This window comes from Jaculus jaculus, chromosome 15, assembly GCF_020740685.1.
Source record: "Jaculus jaculus isolate mJacJac1 chromosome 15, mJacJac1.mat.Y.cur, whole genome shotgun sequence".
NCBI lineage: Eukaryota > Metazoa > Chordata > Mammalia > Rodentia > Dipodidae > Jaculus > Jaculus jaculus.
In genome coordinates, this window is record NC_059116.1 from 68,397,664 (window position 1) to 68,424,266 (window position 26,603).

Here is a 26,603-nt window from a genome sequence, read left to right on the forward strand (position 1 = left end):
ATAATGATTTTAATATTTACTCATTTCATAGCAAGAATCATTACTTTCTGTGGTGGAATATGCATAGCCACATTTTATTTAAATCCATTCATTAGTTGATTAGTTTGGTTATTAATATTCTTATGGCTATTTATGCAAGTATTTGTATAGAAATTTTTGGTGCTTGGTTATAAATCTAGAGGTAGAATTTCTGAACATATAGTATCTCCGTATTTTGAGTAATTATTACACTTTTTCATTGTGACTGTGCAGTTTACATGTCCTCCAACAATATGTGAAGGATCTAGTTTCTTTTGGGGGTTTTGTTATTATTATTTTGATTTTTTGAGGTAGGGTCTTCCCCGGAATTCACTATGTAGTCTCAGGGTGGCCTCTAACTGACAGCCATCCACTCTGCCTCCCAAGTGTTGGGCTTCCAGGCGTGCATCACCACGCCCAGCTCTCTACATTTGTACTCCTAGTTGTTACTGTCGGATTTCAGATTATGGGCTTTCTACTGGCCGCGCAGTAGAACTTCATTGCTTACTTTCTGTCGTTGTCCTTGAGGTGAGTCCTGCTGTGTTGCTCACGTTAGTCTCAGGCTGTTGGACGCGAGTCCTCCTTCCGTGGCCTTGTCAGTTCTGCGGCAGTAGCCCAGGGCAGCGTGCCTGCTCTCACTGTGGTTTTGGTGCTGTGTGGTCCTAATGGCCAGGAGATGCTGTCTGTTTCTTTGTAGTCTTCTTGGCCCTTTGCGTGTCTTTGGAAAAATATCAGTCTAATTCCTTTTCCCCACCTTGAAGTGGGGATTCATGTAACTCAGGCCGTCCTCAAACTCACTATGTAGCCAAGAATGACCTTGAACTTCTGATTTTCTTGCCTTTTCTCCCCCCCCCACCCCAGTGTTGGGATTATAGGTGTGTACCACCACATTTTACGTGGTGCCTCATGCATGTTAAGCAGGTATTCTACAAACTGATTTATAGTCTCTGCACCTCTTCTACTTTAATTGTATTTGTCTTTTTATTACTGAGCTGTAAGAGTTCTTTCTATATTGTGTATTATGCAAATATTTTCATTCTTTTTGAGTAGCCTTTGTATTCTCTTGGTGGTGTAATGTGCAGGACAAAATATTTTAAAATTTGATGTCTATTTTTATAATTATTAAAAGTATGAAATGAAGTGTTTTCACCTTGTTATATTGTTTGTTCACTACGTAGTAGTGAAAACATCTCAAAGGCCTGTTAATTTGAAGAATCCTATCGGAACAGAATCTGAAATTGTTTTAGATATTTGTGTGCCATCTTTCTTTAAATGTGTATGTGTGTCCACCACCCAGATCAAGGTATAGAATGCTTCCAGCATTTTTGAAGGCTCTTTACCTAAGCCAGACTTTGAATTTAAAATCAAAATTAGGGAAAGTTCCTTAAACTCCCTTTTCCTTAATTTAAATACTGCTGTACTCTGTATTATTATTTTTTTAATCAACTTTCATTTTATTTGGATTTAGCCAGGTATTGATAGGTGGGGTTGAGAGGCGTCAGAATCTCCTTAGATTAATGAAAAATGAATGCACTTCAGATGTGAAATGTCACACTTGATTATTGGATAGGGTTTCTAGCATTTTTGTGAGACCACCTAAATGCATCTCCTCTGTCACTAAATTAGAAAATAAGAAAAAATAGTTTTGTTTTTCCATAAAAACTATTAGCGTGTTATACCACTTGGTGGCACTGTGGTGTTGGGAACACCAGTGTGGAGGATAGGGTGAATTTACAAATACAATGGAGTATTCACAATGGGTCCTATTGAGGTGATTTGCGCATAATGAAGGAATATAGAGTATCTGTAGGATGTTTGGGGGAAGCGTATTCTAGAAAATTCCAGTTTAAGGGAAGAAGTGTCAGGAAGGTACTGAATGAGAAGAGAGCAGGAATTTTAAAAAGCATTGGATCTCTCTAGCTCCTAGTTGATAGCTCCAGTTCTTGTATCCCTGACCCATGCTGTGACACACAGCGGGGAAGCTTTTGAGCCAAGGCTTAGATTGAAAGTCCTGTATTTGAATTTGGCAATTGATTATGAACTGAAAAAGAATATTTGTTACAATAGATATGAACAACAAAAAACCTAGTATTTTAGAGAACATCTTAAATTGGATATTAATATAATCTATTGGTTATGCAAGAAAATTAAGTGCTTGTTTGCTCTAAGGTTTAAAAAACCTAGCACAGTCAGAAAAATTATTATATATTTATGAGACTACTTACAGGAGTGTCTTGTTTTTGTAAAATCAAGGAGTGATGTGACCCACATTATACTCATTTACTATGTGTCAAAAGAGCGGGGGCTAGAGAGATGGTCTGGAGTTCACTTGCAATGGCTGGAGGACTTGGTGCAACCATTCATTCTCATACTCACTTTCAAATAAATAAATAAAAATAAAAGTTTTGTTTTAAAAAGAGCTTAACTTTTAACAAAATAAACCTATGAAGCTTAATGATAAATTTTTTAATTCAGAACATCTTTGAATACATAATATAGTTTTCACTTTTTTATTTTTTATAACATTCATCCTTTTATTAAAAAGAAATATTTATTTATCTTTTTAAGTGAGAGAATGAGCTCACCAGGTCCTCTTGCCACTGTAAACAACTCTAGACACATGTGCCACTTTGTGCATCTGGCTTTATGTGAGTACTGGGGAATTTGAACCCAGACAGGCAAGGTTTGCAAACAAGTACCTTTAACCGCTGAGTCATCTATTCAGCCTTCAGTTTTCACTGTTTAAAAGAAAGTTACAGGGTTGGGGAAGATATATATTCTATATATATTTAATTCTCAATTTTTTATATTTATATTTACTTATTTATTAAAGAGAGAGAAAAAGAGAGAATGAGCACATCAGGGCCTTTGGCCACAGCAAACGAACTCCAGACCAATGAGCTACCATGTACATCTGGCTTACATGGATTCTGGGCAATCAAACCTGTATTCTTAGGCTTCAGTGGCAAGCTTCTTAAGTGCTAAGCCATTTCTCCAGCCTTCAACTTTTGTTCTTAAAATAGTATTTATTTACAAAACTAATTTGCTTAGGCCAGGCATGGTGGCCACACCTTTAAGCACTCCAGAGGCTGAGATAGGAGGATTGCTGTGAGTTTGAGGCCAGTCTATGGCTGGCTACGGAGTAAGTTCCAGGTCAGCCTGGGCTAAAGTGAGACCCTACCTCAAAAAAAAAAAAAAAAAAAAAAAGTAACTGTATAACTTTAGAGAAGCCAATCCTCCAATTTATAATAGGAAAATTCCATAACTCACAAAAAGGTTCTGCTTAAACACAATTAAAAAAAATAAATTAGAAAAGTCAAAGAATAGTTCTTGAGATTTTAGCCATGAATTTAGTTCCCATTTCTCCATTCTTCCCTTGCCATGTCCCTTCTAGTTTCAGGTCAGTCTGTTTATGCTGTGGACTTTCTAGATCTAATTGTGAGACTTTAGCAGTGTAAGACTTCCCCTATACTAGCCCATTTTTGTGCAGTAATCAATAGGGTAGTGATACTGTTGGAGATAATTAAGACCTGTAGCATTGTTTCTGCTCTGAAGAGCTTCAAGCTGTCATAGATTTTGCTCTTGTCTACTTCTTGTGGTTCTTTTTTGTTGTTTGTTTTGTTTTCTTTTTGTGGTAGGGTCTCACTCTAGACCAGGCTGATCTGGAATTCACTATGTAGTCCCAGGGTGACTTTGAACACGTGGTGATCTTCCTACCTTCTCCTCCCAAGTGTAGTTCTTTTTTTTTTTTTTTTTTTTTTTTTTGAGATAGGGTCTCACTCTAGCCCAGGCTGACCTGGAATTCACTATGGAGTCTCAGGGTGGCCTCGAACTCACAGCAATCCTCCTACCTCTGCCTCCCGGGGGCTGGGATTGAAGGTGTGCGCCACCACGCCCGGCTCCAAGTGTAGTTTTTAACGCACATATTCTTTCTCTTTTTCCCTTCTCTCCTCTGTCTTCTCTCTTATCTCAGCCTTTCTCTCCCTCCTGCTGTAACTTGCTGCCGTCAGTGAAGCCACTTTTGTTAGTTCTTCAAGTGCTTTTCATCTCCAGTTTCTGTTCTGCTGAGTGTTGAATCATTGAGTAATCCATTGAATAAATTAATATCTTGGACAGGGATGGAAAATAAATGTAGCTTGTGAATTGATTGCAGTTAGTAATGGTTGCCTGGAATATAGGATTAAATAAACAGGATTCTTAACTGCATCTTTTTTTTTTTTTTTTTCCGAGGTAGGGTCTCACTCTAGCCCAGGCTGACCTGGAATTCACTATGTACTCTCAGGGTGGCCTCGAACTCATGGTGATCCTCCTACCTCTGCCTCCTGAGTGCTGGGATTAAAGGCGTGCGCCACCACGCCCGGCTCTGCATCTATCTACTTTTGATGGGAAACAAGTGTTCTGACAGTGGAAGGGGAGAAGTCATGCATACCACATATTGTAATTGACTGTCTGATGTCATGTCCTATATGAGAAGCTGAATGTTCTGAGATAAATAAAATGTGTAAATCGCAGCATGAATTTTGTGATATTTTAATATCTTACACTTTATTTGGTTATTGGTTACCCTCTATATATTGAGATTTCCAACTAACTTACCCTGGATGAATGAAGGAGATGGTTTGAAAGGATTCTGTTTTGCAGTATTTAAGTTACCTTTAGGTTTCTAGGTATTTACTTAGCAAGTACGTAATTAAAAATTTAAGCTGTCAGAATGCATTTCTTCATTTAGTGATTCATATTTCATCAGAATTATATACCTAGTCAAATTACAGAGCAGCAAATGCCAGGTTGTTAATAAACTTAAACAAGGCTTATCAAATTTCCCTGTTCTTCATGATGGCAATAACGTTGGCATGTCTGAATGATACTAGTTTCTGTAATCGTTTAATATGTGAATATATCTGAGAAAGTTTAAATTTTAAAATGAATGCTTTCTGGTATGTCTTTCCTTTTACACATATCACATGTAACTTTTGCAGGTTGGATTTGCTACCATTTTATGCAAGATTGGTTGCTACATTGCACCCCTGCATGTCTGATGTAGCAGAGGATCTTTGTTCCATGCTGAGGGGGGATTTCAGATTTCATGTATGTATTTAAGCATTTATTTTGTAATATGTTTATATTTTTTGTAAGTTGAGTGAGGATTCTTTACCTGAAGAGCATAATTATTTTCTTGGTAAGCATATTTTTGAAATTTGATAATAGCATTCAGACTATAGAACTCTTAACTTTTTTAAATGTGGATATATGAAACAGAGCTTGAAGTTGATACAATGCCCCATCTGGGAGGGAAGCTATTGATATTATCTTTCCCTCCCATTTTAGGCATTGTACTTAATTGCTTTCATAAATAAAAAAGCATTCTCCAACATGAACACTTGGGCTTCATTTGTGGTCCCAGCAGAAAGAAGGATTGGTCACGAAGAGTTTGGACCTGGTGTTCCATAGGGTGGGTTCCAAGTACGTGAAGCATTAAAAGCTTCTGTAAATGCCGAGATCGTCATCACTTCTGCTGTCGCCCATATGTTGCTGAATGTTGCCCTAAGAATCTTGACCTTGAAGCTGGGTGTGGTGGCTCATGCCTTTAACCCAGCACTTGGGAGGCTGAAGTCAGAGAATTACTATGAATTTGAGGTTAACCTACTTTATAGAGTGCATTCCATGTCAGCCTATACTACAGTGAGACCTTGCCTCAAAAAACACCACCATCACCATCCAAATCAAGCAAAAACAAAAATAAACCAATCATTTTTATATAAACATAGTGCATAATAGTCATATTCCCATTGGGCTATTCTCGTATGTTCTTTCTCCACTTCCATTCTACTGAGGACTCTCCTCAGTGGGGTTATTGGAATTCACTGTGGGATCATGAATACACCAGTCAGTCTCTGGGAGTGGGAAACACTGCCTCAGAGTACACCTTCCCATTATGTTGAAAAAATCCAAACTATTACCTTGGATAGTGCTTTTCTTTTTTGGTAGGTTCTCACTCTAGCCCAGGCAGACCTGGAATTCACTATGTAGTCTCAGGGTGGCCTTGAACTCACAGCGATCCTCCTACCTCTGCCTCCCAAGTGCTGGGATTAAAGGCGTGTGTTACCACTCCCGGTGGAGAAGGGTGTTTTTTAAACAGTGCCTTGGCAAACACCAGGACCTTTTTTATCAGACAGCTTCCCTTCCTTTCCAGCCCTGGGAGTCTGGATAGACTGTGTTAGTGGCTCTTCTAAGCCTAGTTATTCATCTTGTGGAAATGATAAGACTTCAAACAGAGGACTGATGAGGTAAAAATGACATTGCTAGAGGTGACTGACAGTGGACTTTGGTGGAGTTTGAAAACACTTGAAATTTAAGTGCTATGTTAGCCAATGAAAAACTATGTTTACAAAACTTTATAGTAGCTTGTTTGGAATTCCATTGAAACCAGGAGTTGTTTATAGTGCTCAATAAATGATTTATTATTGTCACTATGCACAAATCAGTAGGAGTGCTGAGCCCTGAGAAGAGAACAGACAGTTCCTGAGACCAGGAAATCTTAATCCAGCTGTGGAAACAAGGAGTAAATACGAAAGCAGGAAGGATGTAAGACAGAAGGATTGCTTGCTTTATTGTCAAATGATTTATTGGGAAATGAGTGCTTTTTGGAGTTCAAATGAAAGAGAAATCTCATGCGGGCAAAATGGTCTGTAATTGTGTCTTGTAGTAAATGTTAATTTGTTGTTAGGAGCCTTGTTAAAATTTCTCTGGGCCATCTTTTTGCTGAACTTTGTTTTAGACTTTCACAGGTAATAGTAAGCAAAGTAAGGTTTCTGTATTTAGAGAAGTTTGGAAACACTGAGTTCAGTCAAACTAGTTTTGTTTTGTTCAATTGTCAGAATACTCACAGCTTTAAGAGGGTAATGACCCTCTGCATCTCCCAGAGGGGTCTGAATGTGTAACTCCTGAAAGAACACACTTTGGTAAATGCTGCTGCCTCAGGGACAGGTACATTGTAAGTCATATAATTAATCTGTTGTGCAAACAAGTAGCTGTTTGACTAGTGAACAATATGAATGTGTTATGTGAGTTACATGTACCCACCTTTCACCCAAATCCCAAACTGAGCAAAACCCAAATTGCTAGATTAAGTATAATCAGTACATTTGGTAACAAGTTAAAATTAAGCACGTTCTGTTCAGGCTTTCTCTCTCTCGTCTGAAAACTGGTGCTTTGTCACAGTCACAACAGTGTCAGAATATTAGGAACATATTTTGGGAACAAACCACTGCTTTCAGAGTAGAAAAAAAAGTCACTTGAATAATTATCACTGTCTTCTCCAGGATCTGTTCGCCCTTACCTCCAAGTTGCAGACTCTGCCAACTACTCTATGTTGACTGTAAATGTGTTCAGTTCTCTGTATTCTCAATGACAACAAAATAGCCACAAAAAGTTATGCCTACTTCTCAGCCTCTCCAACACCATACAAATACCATCACCATCTTCACTTCTTTTTTGGAGTCGGGGTCTCATGTATACAGACTGGCCTGGAACTGGCTATATAGCCAGAGATGCTGGGGTTAAGTTGTGAGCCACCACATCTAGTATCTAGTTTATGTTGATGTTGTTTATTTTTGTCCTTTTTACTTGGAATGTTTTTTTTTTTTTTTCGAGGTAGGGTCTCTCTCTAGCCCAGGCTGACCTGGAATTCACTATGTAGTCTCAGGGTGGTCTTGAACTCACAGCAATCCTCCTACCTCTTTACCTCTGCCTCCCGATTGCTGGGATTAAAGGTGTGAGCTACTATGCCCGGCTTTACTTGGATTTTTAAGTATATACATTCTACTCTAAATTTGTCCTTTGTTTTTTTTTATTTTTATTTATTTATTTGAGAGTGACAGAGAGAGAAAGAGGCAGAGAGAGAGAGAGAGAGAGAGAGAGAGAGAATTGGCACCCCAGGGCCTCCAGCCACTGTAAATGAACTCCAGATACGTGCGCCCCCTTGTACATCTGGCTAACATGGGTCCTGGGGAATTGAGCCTTGAACTGGAGTCTTTAGGCTTCACAGGCAAGCGCTTAACTGCTAAGACCTCTCTCCAGCCCTTGTCCTTTGTTTTATAATCAAAGCAGCACCAGGTTTCTGTTAGTTGATATCCTTGCAGATTCTAAACTACTAGACTCTCCTACTTTTATTAGGAAACCTCATTCTGGCTCCTACCACATTAGCATTATAAGTGGCTAAGTTGCTCAAGTGTTCTAAATAGGTCTGTTACATGAGGATAATCATTTTGTCCTTCGAAACAGGATTATTCTTAAGGATTAAGTGAGATGATACACATATCTTTCTTTACACAGCACCTTATGTAAATATCATCATAATAATTACCCCTTTTATACACCTGCTCTTCTGGTTCTTACTTGTAGTTACTATTCTTGGTCTCTTTGGCTTTGTTTTCCTTTTTTTTGGTCTCACTCTGGCCCAGGCTGACCTGGAATTCACTATGTAGTCTCAGAGTGGCCTCGAACTCATGGTGATCCTCCTACCTTTGCCTCCCAAGTGCTGGGATTAGAGGCGTGCACCACCACGCCCAGCTTCCTCTCTTTTTTTTGAAAAAGTATTTTATTTATTTGAGAGAGAGAGATTGAGACGGAGAGGCATATAGAGAATGGGCATGCCAGGGCTTCTAGCCACTGCAAAAGAACTCCAGAGACGTGCCATCTTGTGCATCTATCTGGCTTACATGGATACTGGGGAATTGAACATAGGTCCATAGGCTTTGCAGGCAAATGCTTTAACCACTAAGCCATCACTTCAACCCTATCTTTTGCCTTTTTTTAGAGCTGGGTTTATATATTGGGATTTTACTCTGCTTGCTTTGCTTGCTTGTTTTTTTCCTCCTCCTCCCCCCCCCCGTTTTGGTTTTTCAAGGTAGGGTCTCACTCTGTGTAGCCCAGGCTAACCTGGAATTCACTGTGTAGTTTCAGGGTGACCTTGAACTCATGTTGATCCTCCTACCTCTGCCTTCCAAGTGCTGGGATTAAAGGCGTGCACCACCATGTCTGGCTATTGCTTGCTTTTTGAGACCTGTTTGCCACTATCTCCCATGGCCTCAGAAGATTCTCTATGTATTTGAGGTTGGCCTTGAAATAAGCTTCCTGTTTCTACCTCCCAAGTGCTAGGATTACAGGCATGTGTTACTACACCCTTCTTAACTACATTTCTTGAAGAGGAACTCATTTTATCTGACATAATTTAACATCTATTTCTCAACAACCTGTAGTTCCTAAATGTATTTAAAAACCATGCTCTTTAGTTTCGTCTTAAAAGTATCAAAGAGGCCGGGCATGGTGGCACACACCTTTAGTTCCAGCACTTGGGAAGCAGAGGTAGGAGGGTCACCATGAGTTCGAGACCATCCTGGGACTACAGAATAAGTTTCAGGTCAGCATGGACTAGAGTGAGACCCTACCTTGAAAAAAGGAAAAAAAAAAAAAAAAAAGAATCGAAGTAACTAATTTAGAATGGGCTGGGTAGATAGCACAGTCAGTTAAGTACTGCCATGCAAGCATGGTGACCTGAGTTTGGATCCCCAGCATCCACATGAAAACTGGGCTCAGGGCTGGAGAGATGGCTCAGTGGTAAAGGCACTTAAGGACCAAAGTTCTATTCCCAAGGACCGTAATTAGCCAGTTACATAAGGGAGCACATGCATTTGAAGTTCATTTGCAGTGGCTAGAGGCCCTGGTGTGCCTATTTTCTCTCTCTCTAAATAAATTTAATAAAATAAAATAGTAAAACTGGGCCTGGAAACATGTACTTGTAATTCCAGTGTTGGAGATGCAGAGACAGGAGGGATCCCTGGGGCTTGCTGGCCGGCCAGTGTAGATGAGTTGGTAAGATGCAGGTTCCTGAGAAACCTTATCTCAAGTTAAGGTGGAGAATGATTGAGGAAGATACCTGAGATCAACCTGGGGCCTCCACATGCATTCACACACATGCATATGCATCTGTACACACACGTTCACACAGGGACAGGTACATAACACAACATGTGTACTCATTTCTGCATATATATTTGTTTTTCTATTTTACTTCTTTGAATTTACTTCTGTATTGTTCCAGTAAATTCACAGTATATTTCATTCAACCAACAAAGGCCTCTGACATTCAGGATCTAGTGCTTAACAAATTCTGTTGTCACTACCTTCTAAAACACCTCAAATCTGGCTTCTCTTCATGCGTACTGATTCTGTCTTTCATTGTGCATAGCTTGAGTTATGTTGCAGTCCGGTTCACATTGCTGGTAGAAATCACCCAACAAAGAGCAGCTTCTGGGAAAAAGAGATTTATTTTGGCTTACAGGCTCAAGGGGAAGCTCCACAATGGCAGGGGAAAACGATGGCATGAGCAGAGGGTGGACATCACCCCCTGGCCAACAGAAGGTGGACCACAGCAACAGGAGGGTGTGCCAAACACTGGCAAGGGGAAACTGGCTTTAATACCCATAAGCTGGCCCCCAACAATACACTCCCTCCAGGAGGCGTTAATTCCCAAATCTCCATCAGCTGGGAACGTAGCATTCAGAACACCTAAGTTTATGGGAGACACCTGAATCAAACCACCACAAGTTAAGACAACAACTTCAAAAAAAATTATTTATTTTATTTTTTAATTGACAACTTCCATAATTGTAGATAATATCCCATGGTAATTCCCTTCCTACCCCCACTTTCCCCTTTTAAACTCCACTCTCCATCCTATCCCTTCCCCCTTCAATCAATCTCTCTTTTATTTTGATGTCATCCTATTATGATGGTCTTGTGTAGGTAGTGTCAGGCACTGTGAAATCATGGATATTCAGGCCATTTTGTGTCTGGTGAGGAGTCCTACCCTTCCTTTGGCTCTTACATTCTACCTACCACCTCTTCCGCAATGGACACTGAGCCATGGAAGATGTGATACAGAAGTTTCAGTGCTGAGCACTCCTCTGCCACTTCTTCTTAGCACTATGGTGCCTTCTTTCAGGCCACCTAAGAAGAGATGTTTCTCTCACCAAAAGTAAGTATAGCATTAATAATATGGGTATGAACATTAAGAGAAGTGCTTACTGGGTAGTTTGGTGAGCATAGTATATACATTTAGCCAGACACTAGCAGACGTTACACTCCTAGGGCTCATGACTACCCCTGTTGTAGGTTTTCAGTATCAGGGACATATTCCCTCCCATGGAGCAGGCCTCCAGTCCAATTAGAGAGCAGTTGGTTTCCCCCATAACAGACATGCCACTATTGCACGTGTTGGCTCATTTGACCTGGCTGGCCAGATTTAAGGCTTGCAGTGTCCATTGTTGAGTATCTCCATTGGTGAGTTCTCTCCCATTGAAATGCATTCAACTTAGCTTTTTCCAGTTTCTGTCAGCTGGTCTACATGGAGGAGGTTTTCAACTCAGCTCCAGTAGGATTTCTCAGTGACCTTGCACCCCACGTATGTGGAGTCTTCAGCCATAGGGTTTTACCATCTATTTCTCTTGGGAAACCAAAATCCTCGGCAATGGCCTGTAATGTTTTGGGGGATATCCCCCAGTGACCTCCCTGGCCAACAGCTCACTGGAAGGTATCCCATCCCTGGTACTGAAAATGTTCAAGTTAACAATATATGGCTTCTGAGTGTTCCATTGTCCAAAAAAGTAGGTTTCCATATGACTTGTTTATATCCTTAGATTTTGATTAGCCCTCCCCTACCTCTCCTTTACTCAGTCTCTTCCCCTGACCTCACTCAGGCCTTTTCACCTCCACTAAAGACAACAACTCTTTAACCAGATTTCCCTGTCTCTGTCTTCTGTCTAGGTCTAATTTTTTTGCCACATTCTATTATATTTGCCCCCTTAAGGATCTCAGCTGAGCCAGGTGTGGTGGTGCATGCCTTTAATCCCAGCACTTGGGAGGCAGAGGTAGGAGGATTGTCATGAGTTCAAGGCCACCCTGAGACTACATAGTGTTTTCCAGGTCAGCGTGGGCTAGAGTTAGACCCTACCTGAAAAACCAAAAACCAAAAAAAAATCTTAGCTGAGAAGCAAAGCTCATAAACAAAACTATATGGTAGCAAAAGGAATTCTAGTTAAAACATTGGATTTCCTAATTTTGACAGATCATTAAAACTAATAGAAGTGAGAAGCCAACATTATTATATACTTCATTCAGGTAAGAATTTGAATGAGCACTTTGGCACTATATATTTCAAGATTGCTAAAGGCATTCATTCTTTGCACAATTCTGAGAATGTGTCCTACATAAACAATCCTGAACACCACAGAAAGCTTTATTTACATTAAGAACTGTGTGTGATAGGGAAAAACTGATCATCTAAAAGCCCAACAGGGTTCTACATTAATAGAGCATACAAAAGTAAATGAAAATTGTGAGGCAGGATATATAAGGAAAAGTTCCAAGACTAACCTCAACCCTCATATTCATGCCCAGTAGACCAGTTGCATATCTTACTTTTGAGGTCAGTGGTCCACCTAATTAAAAAATGCATAGACGGGCAAATTAACTTATTCTTGGACTTAGTACTGACTGTAAGTTTAAAGTATGCTAGATTTTCAGAAAAGTTTGTTAAAATGAGTGAATAAGGTTAATGTAGAAGAAAATGAACAGATGGTAGAGCAAAAAGTTACCTGTTTTGACAAGTATGGATTTGGTCCTTTAGGAGCCAACAGGTACTCCCCTCCCCCACAGAGTAGTAGGAAATCATTGGCATAGGAGATGCTTATGATTTATATGTTGTCATGTCTGGAGTTTTTATTAATGAATATTATTTGTTAATGAATGTTTATTTGATTTTATCTATAACAAATGTGTTGGAAGCCACATTTTTTGTTTTTAAAATTATTTATTTGCAAGCAGAGAGAGAGAAGAGAGACAGAGAGAGGAATGGGCACGCCAGGGCCTCTATCCACTGCAAACGAACTCCTGATGCATATGCCCCTTGTGCATCTGGCTTACGTGGGTCCTGGGGAATCAAACCTGGGTCCTTTGGCTTTGCAGGCAAATGCCTTAACTGATAAACTACCTATCCAGCCCAGAAGCAACATTTTTGTTAAGGATGATTGCTTATATAAGTAAAATCTTATAAGAGTAATCATTAGTTAACAATTTACACATTGTTACTCTGCATTTAATTCTGCAGAAGTATTTGGTATATCTTTGATTTTAAAGGTTTATGAAGTGATAGTGAGAAATAATGAGGAATTAGAATGTTAGAGGCTTTTTAAGAAGGGCATTATAGTCCTTTGAAATGCTTTCCTATTTTCCTCTGAACATGAGGGAGTAAAGTTACTGGTCTTTATTCAGAAATTATATTATTATTATAGTTACATTATATTATATTATTTGGGGGCTGGGGAGATAATTCGTAAAGTGTTGCCTTGCAAGCTTAAAAGCCTGAGTTCTATCCCGAGAATCCACATAAACCAGCACAGAGGCAGAGGAAGTAGAGACAGGAGGATCCCTGGACCTCACTAGCCGGCTAGTCCAGCATAATTAGTGAGCTCCAGACCAGTAAGAGATTCTGTCTGTGAAAGTAAAGTGGGTGCCATGCCTGAGAATAACCAAGGTTTCCCCCGGCCTCTGAATATATTTGTATACAGGAGCACACCCACTAGCGCACCCATACGCAGGCATAAAAATTTCTAAACTTTTGAAGGAACTGAAAATTGATCTCAGAAATGGAGAGTAAAATAATGAGTAGAACCTGGAAAGGTTTGGAGGTGGGGTAGAAATGTGGAGAGGCTAGTTGATAGGTATGGGAGGGCAATTGGCGAGCAAGAATAGTTGTGCACTATAGCACAGCAAGTTAACTGTGGTCTCCAACAGTTGAGGAGCTGGTAGGGCTGGGCGTGTAACTCAGGTGTGGAACATACAGTTAGTTAGCGTACTCAAGCTCCTAGTTTCAGTCTATATTAACCCTGCCAGTCTTTTTATCAACACAGGCAGGTTGCACATTATAAACATGTGATATCATGCTATGCCCCAGAAATAACAATTGTGTCAGTTAAAAATAAATATACTTCAAAAGTTTATGAATTTTGTCATTTTGGTTAGCTTGTATTTCCTTAACCTTTGTCATGTTTAAGAATAGAATTAATACAAATACTTGCAATGGATAACATAGTTTGATATGTATTTTGAAGACTAATTCTAATACTTCAATTTTGTATCATATTTTATGGCACCTGTTAAATTAGGTTGTCCATCTAGAATATCCTAAGGAGACTTGAGAAAACAAGTCTGTGTATTTTCCAACTATCAATCTTAAAGATGCAGCTTCAGCATAGAGTATATAGTTTTTGAAATGTTTGCTTTTTCATGTTTTCTTTGACTACTAAGGTGATGGATGCTCACTTTGATTTAAAAAATACATAAAGTAACGAGCTGGGCATGGTGGCGCATGCCTTTAATCCTAGCACTTGGGAGTCAGTGGTAGGAGGATTGCTGTGAGCTTGAGGCCACCCTGAGAGTACATAGTGAATTCCAGGTCAGCCTGGGTTAGAACGAGACTCTTACCTCAAAACAACAACAACAACAACAAAAAACAAAACAAAAAAAAAACCACCAAAAAAAGCCCCCAACCAACCAAACAAACAAAAACCAAAACTAGTTCGATCAGTTATCAGCAAATCCTGTTAACATTTTGCTGTTGTCTTCAGCTTTTTCTCTGGAGTTTCTTATGGATGAATTGTATTGTATGTATTATTGTCTTTTCTTAATCCCATTTAAAGAACCTTTTTGTGTCATTTAAACATACCATTTTGAAGACTGTATAATCTTCTGCCCTACATAATCAGCTGGTTCATACCAAGGGAAGCATGGTTGTTAATACCATCATTATCATTGTCCTGGTTTTTATACTATTTTACCAAGTGGACAGATAGGTTCAGGGAGTTCATGTGACATGTGCAGTATATTATTTCTTCAAAAATGACCATAAGAGTACTAAAGATTTGTTTTTCTACTTTGCATATGTAAAAGCTTAAGTATTTCATTTTTTTGTTCAGTCAGTAAACATATAATGTCCATGCATTAAATATACAAGCATACAAATATTGTAAGTTAGTGCTCTTCATTGAGCCTCTCTTTTTTCAAAGCATTTTTTGTGTATGTATATTAGCTTGCTTAAAATTCACAATAACCACTTTACACAGTAGGAAATTGAGGTGTAGAGAAATAAGTACCAGCTAGTAAATGATACCCAGCAAAAATGGTTCAAAGTCCATATTCCATCTATCCTCAAAATTCATGTTATAAAGTGAATTAAAGTGCTTTTTTTTCATGTGCAGGGCTTGTCAAATATTTATATATAAAAGGTTATTATGAAGGCTATTATTTTCCAGATTACGTGGCTGAAAAATCAAGTTACTCTACATTACTCTGTATAATATTAAAAATAAGAATCTAGCCCAGCATGATGGCACACACCTTTGATCCCAGCACTTGGGAGGCAAAGGTAGGAGGATTGCCATGAGTTCTAGGCCACCCAGAGACTGCATAGTGAGTTCCAGGTCAGCCTGGGCTAGAGTGAAACCCTACCTCAAAAAAAAAAAAAAACACAAAACCATGGGCTGGAGGGATGGCTTAGCGGTTAAGGCGTTTGCCTGCGAAGCCCAAGGACCCAGGTTCGATTCTCCAGGACCCATGTAAGCCAGATGCACAAGGGGGTGCACGTGTCTGTCTGGTGTTCATCTGCAGTGGCTGGAGGCCCTGGCATGCCCATTCTGTCTGTCTCTCTCTGTCCAAAAAAAAAATAAATAAATAAAATAAAATATTAAAAAAAAACAACAAAAAGAAAATCCCATAAAAAAAATCATCATCTCATCATCTAGTTCTATTTTCTATTTATCTAAAATTACAAAACTGTTTTCTTTTTCTTTTTTTTTAATCAAGATGGGGTCTTGCTCTAGCCCAGGCTGACCTGGAACTCACTCTGTAGCCCTAGGCTGGCCTCAAGTTCACAGTCATCCTTCTACCTCAGCCTCTTAAGTGCTGGGATTAAAGGTGTGCACAAAAACTCTTTGGATATGTAAATGATATGACTACAAGTTCTATATTTTAATTTTTGTGAGTTTATGTTTTTGAGTAATTGTTGCTTCTGTGGATGTCTTAAATTGCTATATTGAGTGCTATCAGTTACTTTTCTCATTGCTGTAACAGAACACTGAGCAGAAGCAGCTCATGGAAGAGTTAATTTGGACTGACAGTTTCGCCCCTCATGGCAGGGAAGGCACGGTAGTAGGAGCGTGAGGCAGCGGCTCACGTCACCTCTGTAGTCCATAGTAAGGGAAGCTGGGTGTGGTAGCGCACGCCTTTAATCCCAGCACCCGGGAGGCAGAGCTAGGAGGATCGCGGTGAGTTCAAGGCCACCCTGAGACTACATAGTGAATTCCAGGTCAGCCTGAGCTAAAGTAAGACCCTACCTCGAAAAACCAAGAAAAAGGGAAATGAATGCTGGTGCTTAGCTTACTTTCCTCTTTTCTTTTTTAAAGGTGTGCGTCACCATGCCTAGCTTCCCTTATTATTTTTTTTAAGATTTATTTTTATTTATTTATTTATTAGAGACAGAGAGGGGGAGGAAGGGAGAGAGTAAGTGAAAATGAGCCGAGGGCCTCCAACCACTGCAAATGAACTCCAGATGCATGTGCCACCATGTGATCTGGCTTATGTGGGACCTGGAAAATCGAATCTGAGTCCTTAGGCTTTGCAGGCAAGCTCCTTAACCGCTAAGCTATCTCTCCAGTCTTCCTTCCTCTTTTTTATTCAGTCTGGCTCTTCAGCCCGTGGAGTGGTACTGCACACTTAGTGTGTGTCTTCCCATTTCAGCTAACAATCTAGAAACTCTGTTACAGACATTCCCAGGCATGTGTCTCTCAAGTGATACTGTCAAGTTGACAAGATTAACAATCATTGTGAGCTTCTAGTTGCTCTGTGTGATATTGTTTAAAACATGGTATTGTTTAAAAAAAATTACCAAAAAAGTTGGGTGTGCTATAACCCCAGCATTTGAGAGATCAATGCAGGATAATCGATAAGTTTGGAACCAGTCTGGTCGATAATAGTGGGTTTCAGACCAGCCAGACCTACATAGTGAGACAGTGCCTTAAAGAAACAACAAATTCTGAAAATTTAAAACTTAAATCACTTAACTATGCTTGCTATGAAAAGCAGATACTTAAAAGTTGACATATTTCACTGAACTGTCAGCTGAATTTGTATGATTTAAATAGCTATCATGAAGTCTCTAGCAGCTAGTAAGATTAGACCATTTTTTTTTTTTTTTCCAAACCCAACACATACTTTTGGGTGATAGTTCAATAGAATTATGTTGACAATTGGGTGATTTAAATCTTAGGGTCTGTCTTCAGTGAAGTCACTAAGTTAAGACATTTGTAGCTCTCAAGTTCTTTCTCTCCTACTGAATTAGTATAGTACCAGTGTCATTCCCTTCTCCAATATAATGTGGAAAAAAATGAATGGGTAATGCTCCGGAAAGAGCACTAAACTAATTAAAGTTGGTGCCATTTTATGGTCATTATTTAAAAGACTTCTGTACTGTAGGCTTGGTTTTCTTATGAAAATATAATTCAAAGATTAACTCTAATTACATTTGCATCATTGTTCCTGTTCATACTATACTGTTTTAATTGAATTTTGTTGCATTTTATAGTTCCTTAAATGTGTGCCACAAATCGAGGACTTAACACTTGGAAAGGATTTGAACTTTGATAGATGATAATTACTGATAATAAAACCAGCAGTGAATATATTGCATGCTTCATTGTACTTGATTCACAATAAAAATGTAATGTAATTCATAATTATACTAATAAGCCTGAATAGCATTTGCACTTAAATGAGCTTTTATCATTCATGTATTTGCAAGCAGCATTTCCTAAAGTGTGTTCTTAAAACATTAATTTGATGTGCTGTTTGCTGATAGTCGTTAACATTGTAAAAGGAAGACCTACATTGTTAAATAAGTTTGAGTAATTTTGATTTGAATTGAACAGGTTTCTTTAAGAGTTTTTTTAAGCCTAAAAGAAAAAGTGGTCAAAAGCAGGGTGTGGTGGTGCACGCCTTTAATCCCAGCACTGGGGAGGCAGAGGTAGGAGGATTGCTGTGAATTCGAGGCCACTCTGAGACTACAGAGTGAATTCCAGGTCAGCCTGGGCTAGAGAGAGACCCTACCTCGAAAAACCAAAAAAAAAAAAAGTGATCAAATTGTTTGATTGTGAAACTATTTAATAGCAGAGCACTTTCTACACTGGTATTACATAGACTTCCCCCCCCCAACTTAAAATAATTTGATGATAGCAAGTAATTTACCTAATTTGTTTGAAATATTTGGAGTGAATCCAAACAATAAAATAATGTAATTCTTTTCACAAAGATTCAAAGTGTTATCTAAACAATGTCTTTTTTCTTACTCTGTAGGTACGAAAAAAGGACCAGATCAACATTGAAACAAAGAACAAAACTGTTCGCTTTATTGGAGAACTAACCAAGTTTAAGATGTTCACAAAAAACGATACACTACATTGTTTAAAGGTGAATGCAGAATTATTTTTTTAATGCATAAAAACTTTAATGAACTGAAAAACACTACATCTGTGAAATTCACATACCTACAGAAAAAATAAGCTGTATGTGACAACTATACAATGGCTATTGATCAGCTCCTTCCTTGGCACACTGATATTTAAGTGTCAAGGGTTAAGGTTTCTTCTGGTCTTTAATCTGCTTAGCTTTTGGAGGCGTGTTTGCTGCCACTGCTGCTGATAACCCTGTAATCACTTGTAAGTAAGTTTTCAATTTTGAGATGCACGTCTCAATCACATGCATTAGGTTACTCTGCATTATTTCCTTGAAACCGGCATTTTCAACAGGTGTCAGAGCATCTCATTCCTCCTTAGTGAAGTGCCTGGCCCCATTCTCCAGAGCCTCTGGATCCTTAGAATTCGATGGGACACGCACAGGAGACATCACAAAATCTCCTATTCTTGTCTGGGGCAAATACAAGTGTCAGGAGCAACAAATCCAAAACGGCCTCCCTAAATTGTTTTTAATAAAACAGTCTAAGGTTCTTTTTTCTTAGTTTTTCGAGGTTGGGTTTTACTCTAGCTCAGGGTGACCTGGAATTCACTATGTAGTCTCAGGGTGGCCTTGAATTTGTGGCCATCCTCCTGCCTCTGCCTCCTGAGTGCTGGGATTAAAGGCGTGTGCCACCACACCCGGCTTTAAAGTTTTGTTTTTAAGTGGTAGATGAGATGGAATTAAGTAAATGATTTAAAAAGAGACAACAGTAAAATAGAATATTAAATGTGTGGGCAAAATGGGAAACAAATAGTAAGGTGAGAGATGAAAGAAATTATATTAGTCAGGAAGCAGGACAAAATACATCAAGTATAAGCCATAGAGGGCTGGAGAGATGGCTTAGTGGTTTAGGCGCTTGCATGCAAAGCCTCAGGACTCAAGTTTCACTTCTAGTACCCACATAAGCCAGATGCACAAAATAGCTCATGTGTATAAACACAGGAGAGACTAAAGTAAAAAGATGAAGAAAATATACTAGGTAAATACTAGTCAAACTAGTTTCACCAGACTATTTTCATAGTAGGCTTCAAGCATGGAGCATTATTAGAAATAGAGTAGTTTTCAGTGATGAAGTGTTATTTTCATAGAAATGTATTATGTTCTGGAGTCATTATGCTTCTAATTGCATAGCTTCAAAATAAATATGCATACGCCAAGAAGTAAAGAATAGCAGACAAAACAGTGAGTGTTAACTATACACATTCTGATTCACTTTGATCTAATTGACCATATACTCATCAGTGAGAAATGTTATGACTCTTTCAAATGTGTGTGGATCATTTAGCAAAATTTGACATAAAGAAAGTCTTAGCAAATTTGAGAGGATTTATTATTCAAGTGATGCTTTCTGTCCACAGTGGAATTAAACTAAAAATCAACTAGTAATGGCAACACGTGGTACAGCTGGTGCAGAGAAGATAATTGCTACATTTAAAGTTATTCACTCATTAAATTTGTTTTCTTTTATAACAAATTTTGATTAAGATTTTTTTGAAGTATTGCATAGATATATCACAAGAAATTGATTTTATGGGTTTAAATATAACACCTGAGCTGAACAAAGTATTAAAAGTGCCTTTATTAGCTGGGCGTGGTGGCACGCACCTTCAATCCCAGCACTCGGGAGGCAGAGAGGTAGGAGGATAAGTTCGGGGCCACCCTGAGACCACAGAGTGAATTCCAGGTCAGCTTTGAGCTAGAGCGAGACCCTACCTTGGAAAAAAAAAGAAAAAAAAGTGTGTTTATTTTTTGAGCTTTATACTTAATTGTAACTAGAGAGAGAGAAAGAGGGAGAGACTGAAGAGGGGTGTGCATACCAGTAAGCAAGTGTCTTTACATAATTTCCTAGAATGTTGAAAGTGCTAGTAATCATTATAAATATTCAGGTTATTAAGCTTGCACATTTCTATCAACTGAGGACCAAATATACAAAACATTTAAGTTTATGGAGGACGATTCAAACTACCATAGAATCTATGGTGGTTTAATTCAGGTGTCTTCCATAAACTCAGGTGCTCTGAATGCTATGTCCCCAGCTCATGGCAATTTGGAAATTAAACCCTCCTGGAGGCAGTGTATTGTTGGGGACGGGCCTGTGGGTATTATAGTCAGCTTCCTTTTGCCATTGTTTGGCACTGTCCTGCTGATGTTGTTGTCTGATGTTGTCCAGGAAGTGATGTCCACCCTCTGCTCATGCCATTGTTTCCCCCTGCCATCATGGGCTTCCCCTTGAATCTGCAAGCCAAAATAAACTCTACCCACAAGCTGCTCTTGGTTAAGTGTTTTCTGCCAGTAATGCAAACCTAACTGCAACAGAATCTATTGTAACATACACTTTTCCTCTAATTTTGCTATTTTGGATCTTCTTTTTCCTTGGTAAGATTAGAGAAGTAAGGAGTTGTTATACTGCAAAGAATATTGAGGGAAATCCCAGATAGCAGTAGTTTGAGAGAGACTAGAAAATTTTTTTCTATTTATTTTATTTTTTATTTTAGAGAGAGAATTGGTGATCCAGGGTTTCAGCTACCACAGTCAATGCCTAGTGGGCATGTGCAACCTTGTGCTTGCCTCACCTTTGTGTGTCTGGCTAACATGGGATCTGGAGAGTAGAACATGGGTCCTTAGGCTTTGCACATAAGCCTGAAACTAGAGATTTTTGAATATTGCAATTGTCAGATTTAAATAAATTAGCATACTTTTGTTCACTAATTCATTCTTCTGGTTTGTTTTTTTTTTTTCTATTTTAATTGGCTTTTTGAGGCAGAGTTTTACTCTAGTCCATGCTGAGCCAGAACTCACTCTGTAGCTACAGGCTGGCCCTTGGATTCATGATGATCCTCCTACCTCTGCCTGGGATTAAAGGCATGTGCCACCACAGCCTGAGGTGATGATGATTCTTTTTTTGTGTGTGTTGTTTTTTGTTTCTTGTTTCTTGTTTTTGAGGTAGTGTCTTGCTTTAGGCCAGGCTGACTTGAAGTTCACTGTGTAGTTCCAGGCTGGCTTCCAACTCACAGCTTTCCTCCTACCTTAGCCTTATGTGTGCTGGGATTAAAAGGGTGTGCCACCACGTTTAGCTAATTATTATTATTTTTTAAGCTATTGTAAATGTTTTTTTCCTGATTTTTTTTTTCAGCAAGTTGTGTAGAAAAGTTACTGATATTTTTTTCTGTGCGTATATGTGTATTTTTTAATCTTGCTATTGCTAACAATATTTATCAGATCTAAAGTTTTTCTGGTGGAGTCTTTAGGGTTTTTTAGTTATAGGATCATGTCATGTGCATATAGAAAACTTTGACTTTTCATTTTTATCCTTTTTATTTCTTTCTCTTAATGTTTTAGTGAAGACTCAAAGTACTGCAAGAATAAAAGAGATTGGGTAACCTTGTCTCATTCTTGACTTTAGAGTAAATGCTTTGAGTCCCCTCTCCCCAGTGTAATGTTGGCTATAGATTTGTCCTGTGCCTTTGTTATGTTACGTTATGTTCATTTTGTTCTATTTTCTTTAGGTCTTTTATTATGAAGATATGTGGAACTTTGTTATAGATCTTTTGTGCCTGTTTTGGGATGATCATGTAATTTCTGTCCTTAAGTCTATTTATACGCTGTATTACATTTACTAATTTATATATATTGAACTATCCCTGAAGTGAAACCAACTTGGTCATGATACATAATCTTGTTTTAAAAAAATATTTATTTGCAAGCAGATAGACTGAGAATGAGAATGAATGGGCTCACAAGGCCTCCAGCCATTGCAAACAAACTCCAGATGCAGGTGTCCCCTATTATATAGTACCCATATTAGGTATCTGGCTAATATGGGTACTAGGTTGCACCCAGCTTGCCAGGCTTTGCAGGCAAGTACCTTAATTACTGAGCCATCTCTGTAGCCATGATTTTTTTTTATTTCACTTTATTTATTTATTTGCAAGCAGAGAGAGAGATAGAAGACAGTCAGTCAGCGAGAATGGGTGCATCAGGGCTTCCAGCCACTGCAAACGAACTTGAGATGTATGTGCCCCTTGTGTATCTGGTTTACATGGGTCTTGAGGAATCAAACCTGGGTTCTTTGGCTTCACAGGCAGGTGCTGTAACCACTAAGCCATTGCTCCAGCCCCCATGATCTTTTTTTTTTTTTTTTTTTAATGTTTATTGAGAGAAAGGCAGAGTGGGGTCACCAGGGCCTCCAGCCATTGTAAAAGAACTCCAGGTGCGTGCACCACCATGACCATCATGTGCATCTGGTTTACGTGAGTTCTGGGGAATCCAATATGAGTCCTTAGGCTTTATAGGCAGGTGCCTTAACTGTTAAGCCATCTCTACAGCCATGATGTTGATGTGTTCTTGAATTCAGTTTGTAAGTATTTTGTTGAGAATTTTTGCATCTTAGTTCATCAGGGAAGTTGATAGTCTTTTTCTTCTGTTGCCTAATATTCCCTAATTACCTTCTGACTTTCATTGGAATCTGTTGTGGCTACTGTTTCATTGCTGGGGGAAAGGACCTGACCTAAAGAAGCTGATGGAAAGAGTTTTTTTTATTTGTTATAAAGAGGGAGCAGGCTGTAACACCCCAGCATACCCCCAACAATACACTTCTACATTCCAAATTGCCATCAACTGAGGACTAGATATACAAAGCACATGAGTTTATAGGGTACATCTGATTCAAACTACCACAAAATCTATTGTAATACATACTTTTTTCTCCTAATCTTATTAATTTGGATCTTCATTTTCTTTGGTAAGATTGGATAAGCTTTACCAATTCTATTCTTTCAAAGAACCAACTCTTTTCTTTTAAATAATTTTATTTATTTATTTGCACAGAGAGCGAGAGAATGAGAATGGGCACACTGAGACCTGGTGCCACTGCAAACAGATGCATGCACCACTTTGTGTATCTGGCTTTACGTGGGTGCTAGGGACTCAAACCTAGGCCTTCAGGTTTTGCAAGCAAGTGCCTTTAACCGCTTAGCCATTTCTTTACCCCAAAGAACCAACTCTCAAATGATTGTTTTTTTTTTTAGTGTCCATGTCATTATTTTATTCCCTTATTTTTGTTTCTTGCCATTTACAGTTTTTTGTTTTGCCTTGTTTTTGTTTTTCTTATAACTTGAGGTGCCTTATTAGTTCTTTTTTTAAATTTCAGATCTCTGATTTTTGAACTTTTTTTATGGTTCAAGAAATATTTATTTATTTATTTGAGAGAGAGAGAAAGAATGAAAATGGGCATGCCTGTGCCACTGCAAGCTCCAGATGTATGCTCCACCTTGTACATCTGGCTTAGGTGGGTACTGGGGAATTCAACCTCACACTGGGGTCCTTAGGCTTCACAGGCAAGTGCTTAACTGCTAAGCCACTTTTCCAGCCCTAATTTTATTTTTTTAATTCTTTTATTTTATTTATTTAAAAAAATATTTAGTTATTTATTTGAGAAAGAGAAAGGTGGGGGAGAGAATGGGCACACCAGGGCCTCCTGCCACTGTAAACCAACTCCATACGCATGTGCCTCCTTGTGCATCTTGCTTACGTGGGTCTTGGAGAATCGAACTGGGGTCCTTTGGCTTTGCAGGCAAACACCTTAGCCACTGAGCCATCCCTCCAGCCCTATTTTATTGAGTTATTTTGTTTGTTGGAAGCATGGTCCAGTCTGACTTGGAACTTGTTCTGTAGCCCAGGCTGGTCTCAAACACATGGCTGTTCTCCTGTCTTAGCCTCTCAAGTGCTGGGATCACAGGCGTGAGCCACCACACCTCCTCTTTGATTCTTTTTATTTAAACATTTATAGCTCTAAACTTTCCTTAGTACTGCCATAGCTGTATCCCCTAAGTTTTGTTAAGTTGTACTTTCATTTTTATTTGATTCTGGAATATTTTAATTTCCTCCCTGATTTTCTCATTCACTGATTGCTCTTGTGGATAGTAGCACACATTGTAATCTCAGCATTTTGGATGTTTTGGATGTGGAGACAGTATCAGGAGTTCAAAGCCAGTCTGAGCTATATAAAACTGTCTTTACAAAAACAAACAAAAACACTCAAAAGATCTTTGTTGTAATTTAACTGTTTGGTTTCTTTGATTATTTTTAGTTTTTATGACCATTCTAAAGATTTTGGCATGGTATTAAAGTCTCCCACTGTTATTACATTAGAGCCTCTGTTCTATTTAATTCCTTTATTTGTTTTTTTTTTTTTTTAACTTTTCAGCACATTTTAATTAGATAACATAGTAGCTGCCTCAGTGACTATCAAAATCAGAAACATACTGGTATTTATAGTCAGTATAATTTTATGTTTTATAATTAAAGTCTGATCCACTTAAAAAAATTTTTTTCTTGCTCACAGTGTGAGTTAGGAATGATACCTTGTCTTTTTTTTTTTTTTTAAATTTAATTTATTAGTTTTCTTTTCAGTAAATACAGGCAGTTTGGTACCATTGTTTAGGCTCATCTGTGATCTACCCCCTCCCATTAGACCCTCCTTGTTATTGATAATGGGTCGTGCATTGTGGAGTTAGCCCCCAGTTATTAATATGATAAATGTCTCTGAAAATCATGACCCAACATGTAACTCTGACATTCTTTCCGCCCCCTCTTCCGCAAGATTTCCCTGAGCCATGTTGGGTTCATTTTTGGTCTGCTTCAGTGCTGAGGTGTTGGGGGCCTCTGAGGCTCTGGCTCTCTGATTTGGAAGGAGTTGATTTTTCTCTGCATTGATCTCCTTCCCCTTTGTGCTGGTATCCAGTTCACAGGAAAACATCACCCTTGCTTATTTCGCCAGTTGTCCTTAGTTTCAGTTGGGCCCCTTCTGAGGTATGTTGGGGCAGCTTAATTCCTTTATTTGTAAGCAGAGAGAAAGAATGGGCATCCCAAGGCCTCTAGCCATTACAAACAAATTCCAGATACATGTACCACTTTGTGCATCTGGCTTTACTGAGTACTGGGGAATTGAACCTGGGTTAGAATTTTGCAGGCAAGAGCCTTAACTGCTGAGCCATTTCTCCTTCCATTCCCTGTTCTTTTATACCCACTAGTGTTTGATTTTTTAAAAAAATTTTTGTTCATTTTTATTTATTTATTTGAGAGCGAGAGATAGAGAAAGAGGCAGAGAGAGAATGGGTGCACAGGGCCTCCAGCCACTGCAAAGGAACTCCAGATGCGTGTGCCCCCTTGTGCATCTGGCTAATGTGGGGAATCGAGCCTTGAACCAGGGTCCTTAGGCTTCACAGGCACGTGCTTAACCCCTAAGCCATCTCTCCAGCCCTAGTGTTTGGTTTTTGAAGTAGAGCACTCCAATGTTTACTTCATATATACTTATAGTTATATCTTCTTGATGAATTCTTTCCTTTGTTAGTGCATAGTAGTCTTAAAAAAAAAAAAACTCCTCTAATTTTGGCTGAAGTCTGCTTTATTAGATATCAGAAAAGCTATCTGCTTGATCTTGGTTTTTATTTGCTTGCTTGATTTCTCCCTTTGATACCCAGTCTGGATTTCTTTGCCAGTGAGGTGTTTTTCTTATTTATTTATTATTTAAGAGAGAGGGAGAGAGGAAGAGGCACATAGAGAGAGAAAGAGAGAGAATGGGCACGCCAGGGCTTCCAACCACTGCAAACAAACGCATGTGCCACCTTGTACATCTCATGTGGGTGCTGGGGAGTTAGGCTTTCCAGGCATTTCTCCAGCCTGAGGTTTATTTCTTGAAGGCAACAAGAAGTTGGAGCTAGATGTTTGACTGTAGTTGCTAGTCTTTATCTTTTTATTGGCAAGTGGGGGCTATTTATATTGTTACTATTGAGAGAGGCTTGCTAATTCTTGTAATTTTTAGTTGCTTTCTTGTTTGGTGGATTATAATTTGTTCTTTCTCTCCTTTGGTATTAGAGGTTTGCTATGCTCAACATGATGAATTCTTCCTACCTCTGCCCTTGGAATTCCTTATGTAGTCTCAGGGTGGCCTCGAACTCACA

General features: G+C 38.8%; 1 protein-coding gene across 2 annotated transcripts in view; it reads left to right on the top strand.

Moving 5' to 3' along the window:
- The window catches only part of Upf2 (UPF2 regulator of nonsense mediated mRNA decay), a 138,525-nt gene that overhangs the window by 66,450 nt on the left and 45,472 nt on the right, over positions 1 to 26,603 (top strand). For both annotated transcript variants that reach the window (XM_004662373.3, XM_045134965.1), the window contains exons 9-10: positions 4,998 to 5,106; positions 18,484 to 18,597. In XM_004662373.3, coding sequence (XP_004662430.1) covers positions 4,998 to 5,106; positions 18,484 to 18,597 — 223 coding nt within the window. The remainder of the gene's footprint in view (positions 1 to 4,997; positions 5,107 to 18,483; positions 18,598 to 26,603) is intronic.